The sequence below is a fragment of the Asterias rubens genome, chromosome 3 (assembly GCF_902459465.1).
Source record: "Asterias rubens chromosome 3, eAstRub1.3, whole genome shotgun sequence".
Lineage (NCBI taxonomy): Eukaryota > Metazoa > Echinodermata > Asteroidea > Forcipulatida > Asteriidae > Asterias > Asterias rubens.
The window spans coordinates 19,550,736-19,569,681 of NC_047064.1; the positions used below are offsets into that span (position 1 = coordinate 19,550,736).

The 18,946-nt window shown below is 38.2% G+C and overlaps 3 protein-coding genes and 1 non-coding gene across 5 annotated transcripts in view; 3 read left to right on the forward strand and 1 right to left on the reverse strand.

Moving 5' to 3' along the window:
• The first annotated feature begins 2,214 nt into the window (after window positions 1-2,214).
• On the forward strand, window positions 2,215-9,922 carry LOC117288414 (phosphoserine aminotransferase-like). Its single transcript, XM_033769265.1, has 9 exons — window positions 2,215-2,389; window positions 3,589-3,649; window positions 4,066-4,135; window positions 4,590-4,786; window positions 5,889-5,966; window positions 6,377-6,471; window positions 6,972-7,141; window positions 7,622-7,888; window positions 8,420-9,922. The coding sequence occupies exons 1-9, from the start codon at window positions 2,333-2,335 to the stop codon at window positions 8,520-8,522; spliced, it is 1,098 nt and encodes a 365-aa protein (XP_033625156.1). The 5' UTR covers window positions 2,215-2,332; the 3' UTR covers window positions 8,523-9,922.
• A 2,866-nt stretch (window positions 9,923-12,788) lies between these two features.
• Trnae-cuc lies at window positions 12,789-12,860 on the reverse strand. Its single transcript has one exon. It is a non-coding gene; the product is annotated as a tRNA-Glu (tRNA).
• A 277-nt stretch (window positions 12,861-13,137) lies between these two features.
• Window positions 13,138-15,751, forward strand: LOC117288341 (guanosine-3',5'-bis(diphosphate) 3'-pyrophosphohydrolase MESH1-like). Its single transcript, XM_033769160.1, has 3 exons — window positions 13,138-13,304; window positions 14,756-14,811; window positions 14,968-15,751. The coding sequence occupies exons 1-3, from the start codon at window positions 13,187-13,189 to the stop codon at window positions 15,346-15,348; spliced, it is 555 nt and encodes a 184-aa protein (XP_033625051.1). The 5' UTR covers window positions 13,138-13,186; the 3' UTR covers window positions 15,349-15,751.
• Window positions 15,752-16,556: 805 nt separating this feature from the next.
• Window positions 16,557-18,946, forward strand: part of LOC117288149 (coronin-2B-like) — a 38,895-nt gene continuing 36,505 nt past the window's right edge. For both annotated transcript variants that reach the window (XM_033768860.1, XM_033768862.1), the window contains exon 1: window positions 16,557-16,933. The gene's annotated coding sequence lies outside the window, so the exon portion shown is untranslated. The remainder of the gene's footprint in view (window positions 16,934-18,946) is intronic.

Below are 18,946 nucleotides of genomic sequence, written 5' to 3' on the forward strand. Positions count from 1 at the left end.
GCGTTGCGCCCATCATCTAGCCGATTTTGGTGTGATCACAGCAAAGGGTTTCTATATATTTTTGCAAAAGGTAGGCTATAAGACCTAATTTCATTTTAGGGGATCCACGCAAACAATGGACTGCTTTGTTGTGGTCAGGGTTATCGGCCTGGCTTATGAGGTGATGGGCGGGATGGGGGTTGCGACGACAGCGATAGACCTTATCGCAAATACCAATGTGCAAGCGCAGACTGTTGAATGAAGTGTTCTGAGACTAGGCCCTAAACATAGGCATAAATTATCACAGCAAAAAAGGTCCACAATTATTTATTGACTAAAACTGCATCATTTGCACTACTTTTAAATTGAAGGATGTCTCTGAAAACGACTAGATTGCACCAGAGAGCATCTACGACCTAAACAATTTCCGGGGGCCTACAGCGGGCCCCGGACCCCGGCACGCAGATGATGTGACTTAACAACAATCATCCCCATCACCCACCCCTCCCCCTTTTAAGACAGATTGACGCCCATGGTTGTGCCTGATGCGTCGAAATCAAGGAATTTATCGATGGAGCTTGTATGAATTTACGACAACTTTGTTACTTGTATAAAGGCTCAGCCAGCCACTGATCTCAGATCAGTATCAGTATCTCAGATCAGTGGACTCCTGATGAGACCTCGTTTATGGTTTACGACACATTGGGAAAAACACTTGACGAGAGAGGGCGCTATTACATCGGTCCCCACCTGTGGTCGTTTTCGTGATTTTGGCTCCGCGGCCGGTACGGTGCGGCGGCTTATTGAGAGTAACCTCATTGTCTATGGATAGTATGTGAGATTTTGGATCGTTTCTTGCTCCTTGGTATGAATGCAAAACACATCAACCGTTATTGTTCTTATTAAAATAATGCGGCAGCATAGGGGGCACTATAGCAATTAAGCCTTGAAGAAAGTTGTAGATGCTTTTTTCCCCATTTTTTTCTTCCACTATATACTTTTGCAGGACTTTTGAAAACGGTACTACCATGGAGGAAAAATTGTCCAAACTGCAGCCAGAGGCTGAATTGCGTTTAAAATTACAGAGCATAAGAAAAATATCCTTCCTCCATGCTGAAATTAAGTCAATAATATGCCATTATCATTATGATTTTAATAAAGAGCTGAATTGAATTACAGTCATAGTCCTACTGTCGCCGACGGGTGAAGCAGCTAATGTCGCCTATCCTACCCGATGTAAAACTGTGTTTATACTATTGGCCCGATGTAAATAGGGTTTTGATCGTCGACAAAGACACTTGGTGCTCGTCTGTCAATCCAAAATGCTCATAATTTTTTTTTTTTAATAATGATACGATCCTCCCAATACTAAACAAGCTTACTTCGACCATGCTTCGACCTATAGTAGAATACATGATGCAACACTGAGCATGTAGGGAGCACAGAGAACAATACGGTGGATGGGGATCTGAATTCGTCAATAAAGCAAATCAACAGTTATTTTTTTTGCATGAATTCACACTCACCCGGGTAACACATTCTTCCAAATCCACCTGCTTTCAAACAATAATCAATTCAAACACACGTTAAACATGAAAACTGTTTTCCGATCCACTCCAGTGCCGCATCTTTCGATAAAAAAACACAAGATAAATTTGTCAAAATAGAAAGTCGGAACTATAAAAGGATAAACGGGCAAGACAAAATGATATTTACTTCCCCGGGGATGGATGGCCGGGTTGGCGAAAAAACCATCGACTAAAAACCGGGACACAAAAATCCTATCTTCAAATACAAATAAATCTTTCATTGAAACCTCTCCAGAGTCCATTTATAGCTCCACATCAAGTAAATTCCAAGAGTGCTCTATGGAAAAATTTAAAGACAACCATAGAATGCTGAGGATGAGTGGATGGAAAAACCCTGGACGGAAACCATAGATTCACACGGGAGTAGAGCATTCACTGGCATCTCCAAACATGAATAGCAAGCGTGCTTGCTACAACGCTGACCAATGGGGAACTTTTTGAATAAGTTATTAATTGTTTGAACCAATCGGAGTCCACATAGGTTCATTCATTAATACGCGGGATCTTTCCATGGCTGCTTCCATCATGCAGCACATGTGGCGCGATTACGCGACGAACGTTGAACGGCCTTTTTGTGCACAATGAATTGCTTACAAAATCAATCAGCTGTACGTTGTTGACATCGTCATAGCGCGTGTACAAACGTTAACCGGCCAGGCAGGCAAATCTGAGATCGTTCACTTCAACATTGTACCCAAACGAGTCGGTTGTAACTCTGTATTTCTGCTCTATTTTAGAGAATATTTTCAAGCATTTCAGCCAACATGAATGGACAACGTGTAATTAACTTTGCTGCTGGGCCAGCCAAGCTCCCATTATCTGTGAGTATTTAACGTTCGGTGTTTTTGACACTTGCTTTGGGGGATGGTACGAGCAGACGAGGGTGTAGAGTGGCCGTGTTTTGAAGGTCTCGACCGGGGGTCGTGTTGTTATGCAAGCCAGTAGTCCCGGCAGGTCTTTCCGGAGCGTGGATTGTCTCAGATCGCTCCGATCATCGACGTTCTATACAATCATTTTCGTTATCATTCCGTTCGTGGAATGACATTTAAGTTCACAATCAATTGTTTTCTTCTTTTCACATCGGTCATACTTAAATCAGCTAATCACTAATAAAGTAATAATACTTAACTATTTTACTACTACTTACTATATAGCCTATTTATTTAGTTAATATTTATTAATTATTAAAACTTTAATAAAGTATTACGTTGGGCCTAATTACTCAGTTACTATACTAGCTTGTTACTGGAAGGCTGTTTTCCTTTTTTCAAAATTTTGACATTTTGACATTATCGGTCACTCATAGGCGCTAAAAAGTAAAAAACATCAGATTTTAAATTAAATTTGTTTTTAAAAATAAATTCATTTTAAAAACTGTTTCCCCAAAACTTTGTTTCGGGCAAAAACACATTTATTTTATTGTAATGATCATTAATTGAAATGATTGAAACATTTTTCTAATTTAAAAAAAAACCCAGATAGAACCTTAATTTTATCATCAAATTATTTATTTGGTTTAACTTTAATTCGTTAATTAGAAATTTCTGTTATACTGCAGTTGTAGTACAATACAATGCAAGTGTTAGATTAAACATGGAGGTAGAATCTACCTCCATGGATTAAAGAACCAGTTGTCTGTGGGGAAAGCAGTCGGGCACATAAAGCTAATTTATATAATTAATGGAACTGGGAGGTCAAGTTTGTATTGTTTGAGACTTAATAAAGATAAGCTTAAGAACAATTGTATCCGACAGTCAATGAATCCTGAAAACAATGCCAACTTGACCCCAGACATTACACCCACTTGGCGACTTCAAGTTCAAAATGATAAAAATTACACAATCTTATCTTTAGTTGAATTGAAGACAAAAGATGGGGTGTAACGACTAGAGATTGACCCAATGACGAAATAACTATAAAAAAAAATAAAAACCTGGAACCAACTAAGACAGGAATTTAAAGTTGGGGTTGATTTAATTTTTAGTTTTAGCTCACTATTGTTTTTTCATTATTGTTGCAGGTGTTGGAGCAAGCTCAGAGGGAAATGTTGAACTACAATAATATGGGAGTCAGCATGATGGGTAAGACTTGCTAATACATCATATTTTTATCTAAACAAATTGTGTATTTATATCATTGTGAGCGCGGATTCGGAAGTAGGCTGTATGAAAAAAAAATACTGGAAAAAGAGCCGTAATCACTCATTTGGCATAGTTGTGAGTGTCTGACTAGAACTGAGCTGGAATTAAAAATTTGATCCGTTATGGCTTAGACGATCTTCTGTGACTTGGACAAAAACTACCTTTTTGTACGTCTAGTGTCTGGGCGCTCAATAATAATGCCTTTGTCAAACCTGAACAGCAATAAGGCCAAATGCCTCTTTAGCGAATCTTTCTTTTCAATTTGTTGACCCTCTTTTAAAAAAAATCATGAGTTAGACAGTCCAGAATAGAAGTAGTGTCACAAAAGTAAATTTTGTTTTTTCTTTTCTTTTCAGAACTCAGTCATCGGTCCGCAGAGTTTTCCAAAATTGTTCACGAATCCCTTCAGGATATGAGGGATTTATTGTAAGTGAGATTTTGTTCTTGTTATAAAGTGTTTTATTTAACCAACAATTGGGGCGCAATTTATCGCAGGAGCTTTCTAACTTACAAATAAAACTATCATTAGTCGAGTCACGGCTACAATTTTTAGACAACTTGGTTGATCGTGCTGCCACGACTACTACAGAAATAGTCGCGACTACCTGTTTGGTGAACCAATTGTGTCGCTCACAACTATTCACGACAACATAATTTACTTACAAAGCACAACAGACATCAGTGACGCAATCTTTCAATCCTTTCAGCTTGAATTCTACTTTACTGCGCTTGTGGCTCACATTGCCACAGTGCATCTTGATTATTACAAATTAGTCGTGACTAGTGTCCTAGTCTCGACTTTTTTTGGAGGTGCGACTAGTCGAGCAGTAAATTTCCTGAGTCGCCCTGGCCTAATTGGTTATTTACTTTTCATTCGCAGGCAAATACCAGACAACTACAAGATCCTACTGCTTCCAGGAGGGGGTACCGGTCAGTTCAGTGCCGTCCCCATGAACCTACTTAGAGGGGGCACGGCAGACTACATCGTCACTGGTAGCTGGTCAGCTAAAGCGGTCAAAGAAGCAGAGAAATACGGCAAGATCAACACAGTCTACCCTAAACTAGACAAATACACAAGTAAGTATCTTGACTCCCACCCGAGTAACATGCCTGTGATATATTTTCACAGGACTCGGGGAAAGAACTGAGTAGACAGTGCTAACACACATCGATGGGTACAAACTTATATTCTTTATCCACGATTCAAATTTCACAGCTCTTATAAGTATATTGAGCAATTTTGTGAGGTGCGGTATCACCATGTGTAGATCTGCCTTCTAATTGATCTCTTTTGAGGAGTTATGGTTTTGAAAAAGGAACCGCTGGTTGACAACTCGATGTTTCAATATTGATTTGCTCTGATCGTCTTCAGGAAAATGCTGGACTCTAGTTGCTTGAGCAACACGCCTTTAAGGATTTAGGTACTTTTTCAAAATGTCCATAGATTTACATTAAACTTGCAGGGTTTGAAGATAATGATAGTAGAAAGCTTCCCTTCAAATATTACTTACTGAGGTCATGTAGTTTTTGAGAAATGAGTAAAACAATGGAATGAAAATCATTTGTAAATGCTTAAAATAATTTTTGTCTCATGAGACGAAAATTATTTTCATGACATTGTTTTACTCATTACCCAAAAACTACAGCACCTCAGCACGTAATATTTTCAGGGAAGCTTTCTACTATCATTATCTTCAAACTGTGTAAGTTTAGTGTAAATCTGTGGACATTGTGTTTTTTGTCCTACAAAAGTTACATAGACCCTTTAAGCTGCATGGCCTGAACTCAAGAACGTCAAGAAAACTTTAAAAATCAGACAGGTTTTTTCTTCTAGGCACAAAATGTGTTTTGTCTGTAAACCTGTCCCTGATTATTCAAAAATTGAATTGCAAGCCAAAAGCTACAAGGGTTAAAATTAAAACTATTGATCGTGAGACTAAAAATAAGAGATGATTTTAAAGCCCAGAAACTGTTTATGGTTTCTTTTCGCTTAGTAATCAAAATTGATCAACAGAATGAAGCCTTGGGAAAGCAACTAGCTACAGGCATTGTTTTCATACAAATGTTTTCCACAATGTTGAATGTACTTTTCATTGATTTATGGACAGCTGTCCTCGTCGATATATTGTTTTTCCTTTATTAAACAAAATTTTAATTTCAATTTTTTGTTTTCCTCCAGAAATACCCAGCCAGAAGAATTGGAATTTAAATCCTGAAGCATCCTACGTCTACTACTGCGACAATGAAACAGTTAACGGTGAGTTACAATGAATGATAAATGAGAGTGAGTTGGTTGTCTTTTCAGTGGTGGTACTTTATGTTGGGGTGTTTGTTTGTTTGTTTGTTTGTTTGTTTGTTTGTTTGTTTGGTAACCCACGTCTTACATAAGTTGTAACCAATAGGAGACTTTGGAATGCTAGGTGGCAGCAAACTTACCGGGTTACTGTCCATTGTTTACATAGTTCTGAGCGTGCGCGCATTATTGAGAACAATGGATTTTACCTGGTAAGTCTGCTGCCACCTATCGTCCCAGAAAGTCTCCTATGGTCATGAGCTACTGTGAGTTTTTATCACTTGTTTTATCAGCTGTAGATGTTATCCAGATTATATTTTATGATTTTGTTGGAGATTCTAAAACTTATGTGTTTCAATTTCTTTTGTTTACAGGAGTTGAGTTTCCATTTGTACCTGAGACAAACGGTGTGCCTTTAGTCTGCGATATGTCATCAAATTTCCTCTCTAGACCAATTGATATTTCAAAGGTAATTTTCTTTAAATTATCAAATCGATTAAATTGTTCAGTTCTCATTCCTGATTAAACATCTGTTGGTGAACAATTTAAGTGAATTAATTCCTTTTATGTTCAAAGCGTGATTTTCTTTCCAATTTTCAAACCAATTAAATAGTTCCATTTCCATTTAATCATCTGTTGGCACAAAATGTTACTGGATATATTGTAGGAAAGTTAGAGCCGGCTGTGAAGTGGTGGCTACAGCTGTCACTGCATGATGATGCAATGACCAAGCTGAAGCCATTAGAGTGCAGGCCTCAAAACAACTAAGGGCACCACAGCAATTGTTGTTCCCTGTGTTTCTGCTCTGGTGCCCTTTGCAAGGTTCCAGTACAAGTTTACAATTTCCCCATAGATATGTCCATTATCAGAGAAAAACTGCTGTGCCCCTCAAAGAGCAAAGTTCAAGGCCTGTGAATGAAGACATCATGTATTCAGAATCTTCTTATACTCATTTTTTTTTAAACACAGTTTGGTCTGATCTACGCTGGAGCCCAAAAGAACATCGGATGTGCTGGCATAACGGTCATCATCGTCAGAGAAGACTTAATCGGCCACGCCGTCAGAGAATGCCCGGTAATATTTGACTACAAGGTACAGGTCGGCAACAACTCCTTATACAACACTCCACCAACGTATAGGTAAGTTGACCCTCATTTGGTCATCAATGTTTGTCTGTCCACTCAGGAGGTCGGAGATAAAGTTGGCAAATTATTTTGTAATCACAAACACATAAAGGTCATCGTGATAACAAAATCTTTAGAAAATGAACTACCTGTTGCAAACTACTTACAAACCAAAAGGACCCAAGGTATGAATGCAACAAAATAGTTAATGTCCTATCATTTTATAGAGTCTTTCCCAAAACTGACAGGTTGGGCTTGGGCTCAGGTTCAACCAGTTATTTAGAAAATTTGCGCTTTCCTTACAAGGCCTCAATCAGAAGGACGGATCCCAAGTCGTGGTTTTGAAAATGGCTGTATTATAGAGGGTGTGCACAACAGATCCAGCTTAGAGTCAAACACAACGCTGAAACATGACATTTTTTTAACATGGCATTTTCTATGTCTTTCCCAATATTGACGATTAGTAATTTGGCATTTGATTTTCCCATCTTGCAGCATCTACATCATGGGTCTCGTCTTCAAGTGGTTGAAGGAGCAAGGCGGTGCAGCCAAGATGGGGGAGCTGAGTGACACAAAGTCTTCCATGGTCTATGATATCATCAACAACTCAAATGACTTCTACTCTTGTGCCGTTGAGGAGTCCGCAAGAAGTCGCATGAACGTTGTGATGAGGGTCGGCGGGAAAGATGGCAACGAGGAGTTAGAGAAGAAATTCTTGGAGGAATGCCAGAAGTTGGGAATGGTCTCTCTTAAAGGACACAGGTAAGAGACGTAAATATGTTATTATTATGTTGCAGTGGGACTTTTGTTTCAGAACCTTTGAGCCTGAAACAGTCGGCTTGGGACTATTTGCTGTTTTTCGAATTTGGAGACCCTAACAGTTTTGGTCATTTTAACTGCAAAACAAATGCTCAATACACAAACGTAGAATTTGAAGACTGGAACACCACTGGTAAATAAAAACATTCTTAAAATTCTAAAGTAATATGCTATTGTAGAGAGGAAATATACAGTGAGCTGGACAACAAAATATGTCAGATTTGGGTTTAGCCTACATAATGCAAAGATGAGAATTCCAGAATGTTATCAGAGTCATGGCTCGTGTCAGCATGGTAAAAAAATTGCTGTAACTAAATATGTACAAAGCTCTTTCATCTACTTTTCTAGTGCTGAGGACACTGTTCCAAAAACCTTTTTGAAGTCTTTAACTTCTGTTTAACATCTTTATTTTTTGGGCAATATCTGTCATCCCTGATACTAATGTTTTCCTTTATTCTCGTTTCTTGTGTACAGGTCAGTAGGAGGGCTTCGTGCATCGTTATATAACGCCATGAGTGTACCAGAGGTCAACAAACTCACAGACTTTATGCTGGATTTCATGGCAAGATATAGGTAGACCAAAGTTATGTCGTCAACAGACAATGATCACACTGGTGATTCAAAGATTATTCATAATTTTGTGAAGAATTTTGCTGGACAAGTCTTTGAAGGAATGTACTTCAAAAGCCGCCTATTTGGATGGAACCTTGCAGCTGTGGACAGCGGAAATCGCCTTCTTTGTAATGTACATACTTTCATCCAACAGAACTGAAAACATTTATGTTAAAATAATTGTTAATTTCTGTCTTGAATTTAATTTATGTGCATCTTTATGACCTAGCATGGTCTGAAGTAGATTAAGGAAGAAGTTGCCTTCGAAAACAGGATTCTGTTTTGTATTTCTTTTAAGAGCCCCCTCCCCCCTTATGTATTCAAAACAAGAAAAACTGTAATCAGCAAATTGTTGCCTTTTGTAAACATGTTTTTTAAAAAAGCACTGAAGACGTAATATTGTATCAAACAAAATACTCTGAAATTAAATTCTTAATTTTCATTGATAAATCTTGAAGACAAAATCCTGAGCACAAACTAACTAGCACAAAAAGCACAAACCAATGTGAAGTTCTGGAACGATTAACAGGCCCCAATTTCATTAAGCCTGTAAGCATAAAAATGTGCCGGCACAGAAAAATCTTGCTGAAAAAAACCAAATGTGAGGTTAACATTTTTTCAACCGGTGCCCCACTCATTTTGTGCAGAGCAAAGATATTTACTGAGCAGTATTTATTGCTCAACACCGCATGATGAAATTGTATCCAACTTTATTTGCAAAACGGATCAACTTATCACAAGAATAGATCACTTGTTGAATGAAGTGATGGCTATTTATAATGTTGTTTAAATAATGCTGTCAGATAGGGAGAGGTGATAAATGTTTTCCTGACCTCTGGATGTTATTGCCTCGTTGGTATTTTCCCCAGTTATTTTCCATCATGCGTTTTTAACCTGACATACCTTGGGAGTGCCTGGTTTGACCCATGTCCTGTGAGACGGGTCAAGTTCCACCCTGGATATAGTTGTGGAGGCTTTCCTGTAGAGTCTGTGTGTGGAACTTTTAAACAATTTCCGCTGTACATGAGTTCAATGTTTTAAAGGTCCGTGACAAGACAAAACACACATGTACACATGTTTTATGAGCACATCTGGGGGAAAATTACATTGGGCACAAATTTATTTTAATACTTAGAGATAGAACAATTATACCACACAAGTGAAAAGAATGTGGAATATTGAGACGAAACGCCCATGTTATTTGTTTATTGGGCATGTCTGTTAAAGAGGGGCAATGGAGAAGTTACCTGTTTTCCTAAACAAAACACAATGGTACATTTGAGAATATCCAACAAAATATTTCGGTTTTCTTTTCGAGGATGAAGTTAATTCGGAATATATGAAAACCTAACAATTATGCCACAGTAGAACAAAGAATGTGGAGTTGAATATAACGAAAAAGGCACCAATGTACTGTAGTAGTTCTATGAATACATAACTGTTACAGAGATGGGGAAAAGTTGCATGTTTTCCCAATGTTACACAATGGCATAATTAAAATTAGCAATTTATTTTATTTTATAGTTTTGCCAAAGATTGGCAAATTCAGAATGTTTGATAAGGTGAAGTATTTATGCCAAACGAACATTGGAGAATTTCTATCTCTGGTACATTTTTCTGAAGAGTGGCATTTGAATAGAATCTTGGAACATGTACAAGTTTATACCAATATATTATATTGGTATATATATTTTGTGCATCAGGTCTGCATGTTACAATCTGAATGTGGAACAGTGTTCAAATTGGTCACTATGGCTTTATTATAATACATGTGACAGGACAGAATGTGTGCGTTAAGGCACTGAACACGTTTGGTAATTGTCAAAGACCAGTCTTCTTACTTAGTGTATCCCAACACGAGCATGAAATAACAAGCCTGTGAAAATTTGAGCTCAGTTGCGAGAAGATAATGAAAGAAAAACACCGTTGCAGGAATAAAAGACTTCTGGCTAGAAGTATTTTATTATTTTAGTGAGAAATTACCTCTTTCTCAACATCTATGCTACTTCAGAGGGAGCCGTTTCTCACAATGTTTTATACTATCAATAGCTCTCCAATGCTCGTTACCAAGTCAGTTTTTAAGTTGATATTTGTTTTGAGTAATTACCAAACGTGTACCTTCCCTTTAACTTAGAGTCTAAAAACGGATTCAAATTGATGTGATCGTTTTAATTGAAGAAGAAGCAGAAAGCATTTGCATTGTGACATTTTCCTGTAAGATATGACTCGAGTGTTGCACTACTTGAAGAGGTTACGGAATATATCCTGCAAATTGGTTATTCAAATGATAGAAATCCTAATTCAGTTCAAAAGGATGATTATTTTTGTAGCTGTAAATATTAATAAAGATGGTATGGACTGTATTTGTTTTTCCTTTAATTGTTTCTATTATTATTTGTGGTCATCATTATTATGGTAATTTTTTCATAACTAACCATTGTTTTATTTAGCAATTTTGCTTAATGTTTTTGCAAGGGAGTCGGGACCTGTAAGTTGGATTTGTTTCCATTTTACTACCATTGTAAAGGGGTAGCAATTGGATTGAAATGGGTTGGACGGAAAAGTTACGGCAAAACAAAAAAATAATGTTATTTATCACAAGGAGACGGACTGATTGCAGGAGCAGGCAATATTATTACGTTCATCATTTGAGATAAGTTTTGTTCAATAGTTTTAGTAGTTGTAACAACTCTTTCTTTTTAAGTACAAATTCAGAGTTAAGCTCAACATGACTTTAAAAAACGCAAACATTTTTATAAAGCAAATGTTGGAGATGACCTTAATTTTGACTGTATATTCCACCAGTTTACCAGACGCTTACAAAAAAAGGCAAGTATTTTTTCCTGTATTATGTCAACAGAGATTGCTACCCAACTCTATGCAAAAAACAACACTTGAAGTTGTGACTTTTGGCGTCCGTTTTAGGGTAGCATTCGAGCAATTTGCATTCGAGCAATTTGCCGGGGAAACGTTGAGCGGAAGATTTTTGGCAGTCCTTGGTTTTGGCTCTATTATCGGTTAAAAACTGAAACGATTTCCTCGGATCAATCTATATTTACCCGTACACACACGAGGGTGGCTCGTGCTTATACAATGGCTTATTTCAACATCAATGGCCATTGATCCTTGGACAATAGCCAGCCAGATAAAGAGGCAGTTTGAACTATTTGTTAAAGGATTAGCAAATCTTCATACAAACATGATTACTGAGAGGTTTAAACAAAAGTACGGTCACGATTTGCATTTTGTTCACACATGTTTTACCATTATAATGCTTTCTCGGTGTGACTAGTTATGAAGCCCAGATGACTAAATTGTATAGCTGTCGGCAAAAAATAATGTCTTGAACAATCTTTGCTAAACCGAGAAAACAATCAAGAAGTGGAATTTTAAAAGAAGTCGCAGTCCTTGCGCTCCCGAAACTTGATGACATTCTTTAGCCGCGCCCTCGATCGCACATCTGCTGTATGTGCAAGAAGTTGTTGTCAAGCACGGCCGGCCGGGCAACTATTTTGCTAGTAACGTTTCATTGGTTAATTCTCAGGTAAGAGAATTTGGAAGGTGACTAATTAAAAACACATTATTACATAATCAAGTGATAAACAGTATTCGTTTTTGTAATTAGTAAATTTGAACAAATGGAGGGTTAAAAAAAAACCATTAGGTTGTCTGTGCATTGTGCTTTTCTACATAAAACTGGTTCTTAGGAATGTTATGGCCCACTTGAAGTAGGTCAAACAATTCAAGTAACAACTTTATGTCTGTAGCGAAAGCCATGGTCTAAACAAACATGGGAATTAGAAATAAATGGAAGTAACTCTTGAGTAAATAAATGGACACGACTGCGTTTTCCCCATTTTCATCGTAGGTTAGTATCCGGGGTTTTGAATCTAGTGGACCCCCCCCCTGTAACTATATTACCCGTGTACAAAATAATAAAGGGTGAAGTTTTTTTTCTTCAATTAATTTCATAGGCGTAGTCAGAAATCCCAGGCTGAAGGATAGGATAGGGAAAATGAATGTAGGAGGACCAGCTTGACTCTCATCTTCCTTTGGCAATATTTTCTTTCTCATCCCTCAGCGGGGCCAAGATAAATTACCACATCTGGCGAGACGGAAAACTGTATTTCTACCTCCATGGTTAAAATGAGGCATTTGAAATTTAAACAATGCATCATTTAATTGCTGAAGCAAAAAACAAAATAGTTAACAAAAAGTAAAAATATCGGCCTTCCCACACCGGGAATCGAACCCGGGCCACGGCGGTGAGAGCGCCGGATCCTAACCACTAGACCATATGGGATTGACATATGTGACACTGATTTTGTACATACTTAATTAATTGGGCTATAAATATTTTCTCAAAGTCGTTAAGACAAAGGCTAAATATTGCTGATGATGCCTTGTTATTTAATCTTTCACCTGAATAACCTTTTAGACACTTAATTCCAGCGTTCCCAGTCTCTTAGCTGCATCAAGCTCAGTCAGTGTTGATAAAGTTGTGTGTTGTTAATTAAAAGGTTAACGGTACAAAGATTTGCGCCCTCTCGTGGCAGAGTCGGGTTATAATAAATCCTGTCTGCTGTGTACACGTGTACACACAACACAAACAAATTTTAGTCAGTAAAAATGTCGGAAGGAAATGCCTTGATTGCGTTGATAGATTGTGTGAATTTTTCTGCAATGAAACATTCAACTCAGAGACGACTAGATCCAGAAAAAACACCGTATATTAACCATCCAATTGGTAAGTAAATGGTTGTTGCTCATGCTACATTGCTGCCCATAGATTGCACTGCATGATTGTGTCTTTGATTTTAATTTCAAATGCTTATGAGTCAACTCGGTCCCAACCCAAGTCAACTCGGTCCAGTCAACTCAGTCCCAAGTCAACTCGGTCCCTAGTCAACTCGGTCCAAAGTCAACTCGGTCCGTATGGTTGACGGGAATTAATTGTATGTTTTTCTTTGAATTGGAAAAAAATAACTTATGTCCTTTGACGTTGTACAACTTACAAGTAAGTGTGCACCGATTACATCTTCTAGTTCTACCTAGAAACTATTTATAAGGCTCCCCTGTGAGCAGGGATGAGACCAATGTTAAAATAAAAGCGGAGCCATTAACAGCTCAACAAGGTGGGCTAGGTCCTAGGAGTGGTATAGTTTCTAGTAAGTCAAGTAAGGGAAAAATTTTACGTCGTCGCCACCAACTTCCGGCACTTTTTTTTCTCTCTTTTTTTTCTGGATGTATATATGCGTTAACCCTTCTTCTAAGGTAAGAAAAAAATTCAGTGGTTTTGGAGTTAATTAACGGCGGATAAATTGGTGGCGACGACCGGAAGATTACCCCAAGTGAGTTCAAGTAAGTCAAGTAAGTTAGAAGTATGCACCGATGTTCGGGGTATAATATTTGATGCCTTCAATAGCGACTGTTTCTTTATTCAACATTCACTTTTGAAAGTTACCGATTGTGTTGGCCAAAAAATTTCAACTAAAAAAAAATTTATTCAATCAAATGTCTCTTTGCTTTCAACCAGAGTATTGTTTTCTGTATGGCCCTCAACAATTCATTAATTAATAATTGACAATCAATAATAATTGAATCCTCTTTGATTTCTTTTCAAGTAACTTACATTTAAAATTAAATAATATAAAAAAACAGTACGAATTTAATAATTATTAAAAAATAAGGAAAGGAAATTAATGTTTGGTCAAAAATAAATAACAAATATAATATTGTTCAATTATAACTTGGGTTGCGGTCCCTCCCCGCCCTCCCTCCCACCCGTGCAAGCTTCCCTGTCTTGGGACCGAGTTGACTTGGGACCGAGTTGACTTGGGACCGAGTTGCCTTGGGACCGAGTTGGCTTGGGACCGAGTTGACTTGGGACCGAGTTGACTTGGGACCGAGTTGACTTGGGACCGAGTTGACTTGGGACCGAGTTGGCTTGGGACCGGGTTGACTTGGGACCGAGTTGACTTGGGACCGAGTTGACTAGGGACCGAGTTGGCTTGGGACCGAGTTGACTAGGGACCGAGTTGACTGGGACCGAGTTGGCTTGGGACCGAGTTGACCGGTACCCAATCAAAGACACACAAAGACAATAGTATACGGGACTGTATGTATTCTACTCGCTAAATAATACTTTGTTTGAATTTGTTTTATTATGGTAATTGTGAACTTCCTTCCTCATTCAAGGTGTGGCAAGAATTTTGGCTAAAGAGGGAGGCATTTCAGATCTTGCTACTTTACAGGTAAGTATTGTCAGCAAAAATGCTGGAATAATTTTCTGGGGTTTTCCTCCCACCACATCTTATTACTTCCTGTTGGCTCTTATAAGAGCTTTGAGAACATGTATCCCAATCCAAATATATACTCACACAATTTTATTATTTTTTATATTTTCACAGGCTGCCATTCTTCATGACACTGTCGAAGACACAGACACCACAATTGAAGAAATCGAAGAGCACTTTGGGAAAGAAGTGCGTGACATAGTTGCCGATGTCACAGACGATAAGACCCTTCATTGGAAAGAGAGGAAAAGACTTCAAATTGTTCATTCTCCATTTATCTGCCCGAAAGCCAAACTGGTGAAACTCGCCGACAAGTTATATAACCTCCGTGACTTGGAGAAGAGCACCCCTGAAGGATGGACCGAGGAAAGGGTCCAGATATACTTTGAATGGTCAGCAAAGGTTATTAATGGAATCAGGGGAAACAACGAGGTCTTGGAGAAAGAACTGGATAAACTATTCACTAAACGAGATATTGTTATAGAGAAAGAATAGTTTTTTTTTTTTATGTGAGCTCCTAAAAAACATCAACTGTGTTATCGCAAAACAAATTGTAATTGTGTGTAGTTGGGATTTATCAAAATTAAGAAATAATTTTGTTTAATGTGAGCTCTTAAAAAAAACCTGTGTGATCGCAATAGTTTTTTTTATTGTATTTAAAGTGGGCTGTGTCCATATTTATATTTTTTCTTCAATAAAGTATAGATACTGGTGTGTGAAATTAATATTACCATTTTGTTCCAATGTCTGTGATAATGACATATTCTACATGTCTTTCAAACCATTTCCTGGAAAAGTTTCATTACAATAGTATTCCGCCTTTACAACCTTTTTAATATTTATTATAGCTTAAAGGCAGTGTACACTATTGGTCATTGGCAAAGACAAGTCTTCTCACTTGGCGTATCTCAACATATGCATAAAATAACAAACCTGGAAAAATTTGAGCTCATTTTGGTCATCGTAGATGCGAGATAATATTGAAAGAAAAAACACCCTGATCACACAAATTTTTGTGCTCTCAGATGCTTGATTTCGAGACCTCAGATTCTAAACTTGAGGTCTCGAACAAATTCGTGGAAATTACTTCTTTCTCGAAAACTACGTCACTTCAGATGGAGCCGTTTCTCACAATGTTTTAAAAACATCAATCTTACTTGTCACCAAGTTTTATGCTAATAATTATTTTGAGTAATTACCAATAGTGTCCACTGCCTTTAATACTTATTTCATTGTACTCGACAGTATTCCAGTTATACTTCGTTGTACAATGAGTTAACCTAACAAGCACTAAAGATAGTATAAAATTATTTTTGTAAGCAAGCCAGTAAACATTAAAAACTTGAATCTTACTTTTTGTGTTTTGCATTATATTTTTGAAATAAAATTAAAGTCTTGAACCAAAATATTAATTCTGATTTAAAGTTGAACATTTACTTAGCACAACAAAATTATGCTTTTCAGAATAAGGTTACCAGCTAAAATAATATTTGACATGTACAAAATGTATCTGTTACCCTGCTGATTTGCTTTAGCAGAAAAATGCTAAACAAAACTATGTGAATTTGGGCCATAGAGCTATATAATAAGACGAGCTCTATGGTTTGGGCCCAAACCTCAAAATGCTGTTGGGTTTTGAAATGATAGCGCCCTCTGTTGCCATTAAAAGGTAATCGTTTGTTTTTCACAAAATTCGAGGGGTTGGGTTTTTCAATCGAAGCGAGCGAGCTGAGATTCATACAGTAAAGGCTCGCAACATTCCTGTCATAAAAACTGATCTTATCATCACAATCAATCCATGACAATTTCCGTGATACTTTGGAATTCCGGTAATCCAGCTCTTGGAAGTGCAATAGGCCTGCAATAGTCAAGTGGGACACGGCAGGATTTGGGCGAGGTGGTTAGGCTGCGACTCCCGAGCGCAGTGCATTGAATCGCACAGGTGGTGGCCGTCCTAGCGCGTTGTAAACACCCGGCAGGCGTCTGGCTGGACGGTTCGTGGACTCGGAATATCGCCGGAGTATCGCACATTTGGGATTTGAGGCAATTTTTCATTGAAATTTAGCCAACTTCCTGCGTGGTGAGTATTTTCCTATTAATTTTTGATGTTGGTTGTTGTGGATTGTTCACCGACTGATCGAATATGTATTAACTTTTTATTATTTCGTGCAATTCATTTTTGTAAGGTGCAATGATAATTACAAATTTTCTTTAATTTAATTTAATTAATTATTTAATATTAATTCGTTGTTATGCTGGCAAAAGGATGCATTTTCTATAATTAACAACAACATTATATGATGGCCCTATTGAGTCTTTTTCAGTTCCAATTTGTTCTTTCAACTTTGTTCATTATAAATAATCCATCTATATCATATTCATAATCATAATGTGCTAGGAGAGAATGCAGGGTTTCAATAAATAGTTGCAATTCATAAAACCTGCTACCCCTTTGGACCATCACAGCCTGTCGAGAGGATGAAGGGTTACTCTTGTTTCAGCAACCTGTCTAGTCTAAATAGATGCTTCTTTTCTTTCACTGGCTAACCTGCTTGCATTTCCAGCGGATAACTTTCTGTATGGCGCCACCAATTTTTAAACTAATTTTTACAAAAAGGGATTTCATTCAGGTATAAATTAGATACTATATTATTTCATATCGATTGAAAAAGTGGTGGCGCCATACAGAAACTTAATCCTTTCCGCCGGACAGCTATTAAAACACATCGACAATAGTAAAGCAATCTGTGCAATATTTTTTTTTCATGGTCCAAAAATTGTTGAAGCAGTTTTTGTTTGTTGCTAGTTGCGATAGCGTTACCCTCCTCCCGACAGCGAAGCCAGAGACTCCGGCCTGGCGGCTGTCGGAGGAGGGTAACGTTTTTGCAACTATTTTGTTGCTTGAGTTTTGAGGAGTGTTTGGACTTTTAGTTGGCCAATTTTAGCTGTCCCATTTGATTTCACCTTTATCCACAAAAGCCATCGTCACATCTAGGAAGAATGGTTCTCCTATTACATCTAGCTGGGGCGAGAGCTTTATAAAGACCCCTGATATTCTTTCAAAATGTATCACAATCCCATGTTGTTTGTAATATCAGAGTAGCCTCAACCCAGCACCTTGTTGATGGGGTGACAAGTATTCATGACAAGTAGACAGCATCCACTGCAGAATTTAGCCTACCCTTAAAAAAGTTCGCCAGCTTTTTGCACTCAGTCCATGTTTTAGGCCAGGGAATAACAAGTTTTTTTGTAGGGATGGCAAGGTTAGCCTGGATGTTGTACAGGGAGGCCACAGAAGTCTTTGCCTCTGTTGCCCCTGCATGGTCTTGGCCTTGGTGTCCAAAGTTTCCCATAGACTTCAAGATTTTCAAATGGAAGTTTCCTCCGAGCCCATAGCAAAATGAAACTGGCTTTGCCCTCTCAAAGATGAAATTCCAGGCTTCTGATGGTTTTCAACAATTTTAAATAGCCAGCCGGACCATTTGGAAAGAATAGTCTCTGTTCTTTAGAGAAGGGAGAACCCAATTCACACGATGTAAATTACACAACACTTAAAACTGTACTGCTCCAATCTTGTCTCGTTACGCGCCCCTTCGTCAACTCACTCTCTGTCACTTGTGTCAGGGTGTCAAGTCGCTGGCATATTACCGACCCTGGATCATATTAAAACAACCAGACCTGTGACCTACACTCGTCTGGCTGTCTGCTTTACTTCAATTAATTATAATTTGCTGTCAATTGCCAAAGCAGACCTGTGCGAATTCCAGGCCTGGAATATGGAGGACACGCAGGCATTGGCCTCTTTTGCCCTTGTCTCTTTTGCCCTGGCCTCTTTTGCCCTGGCCTCTTTTGCCCTGGCCTCTTTTGCCCTGGTCTCTTTTGCCCTGGTCTCTTTTGCCCTGGTCTCTTTTGCCCTGGTCTCTTTTGCCCTGGTCTCTTTTGCCCTGGTCTCTTTTGCCCTGGTCTCTTTTGCCCTGGTCTCTTTTGCCCTGGTCTCTTTTGCCCTGGTCTCTTTTGCCCTGGTCTCTTTTGCCCTGGTCTCTTTTGCCCTGGTCTTGGCCTTGGTCCCCCTTACAATTTCCCATAGACTTAA

What these genes read in the sequence shown, in the direction of transcription:
- LOC117288341 (XM_033769160.1), top strand. Translation starts at nt 13,187, where the DNA reads ATGTCGGAAGGAAATGCCTTGATTGCGTTGATAGATTGTGTGAATTTT. An exon ending in GTATATTAACCATCCAATTG is followed by an intron (nt 13,305 to 14,755) that starts GTAAGTAAATGG and finishes TCCTCATTCAAG; the next exon opens with GTGTGGCAAGAATTTTGGCT. An exon ending in CAGATCTTGCTACTTTACAG is followed by an intron (nt 14,812 to 14,967) that starts GTAAGTATTGTC and finishes ATATTTTCACAG; the next exon opens with GCTGCCATTCTTCATGACAC.
- LOC117288414 (XM_033769265.1), top strand. Translation starts at nt 2,333, where the DNA reads ATGAATGGACAACGTGTAATTAACTTTGCTGCTGGGCCAGCCAAGCTC. An exon ending in CAGCCAAGCTCCCATTATCT is followed by an intron (nt 2,390 to 3,588) that starts GTGAGTATTTAA and finishes TTATTGTTGCAG; the next exon opens with GTGTTGGAGCAAGCTCAGAG. An exon ending in CAGGATATGAGGGATTTATT is followed by an intron (nt 4,136 to 4,589) that starts GTAAGTGAGATT and finishes TTTCATTCGCAG; the next exon opens with GCAAATACCAGACAACTACA.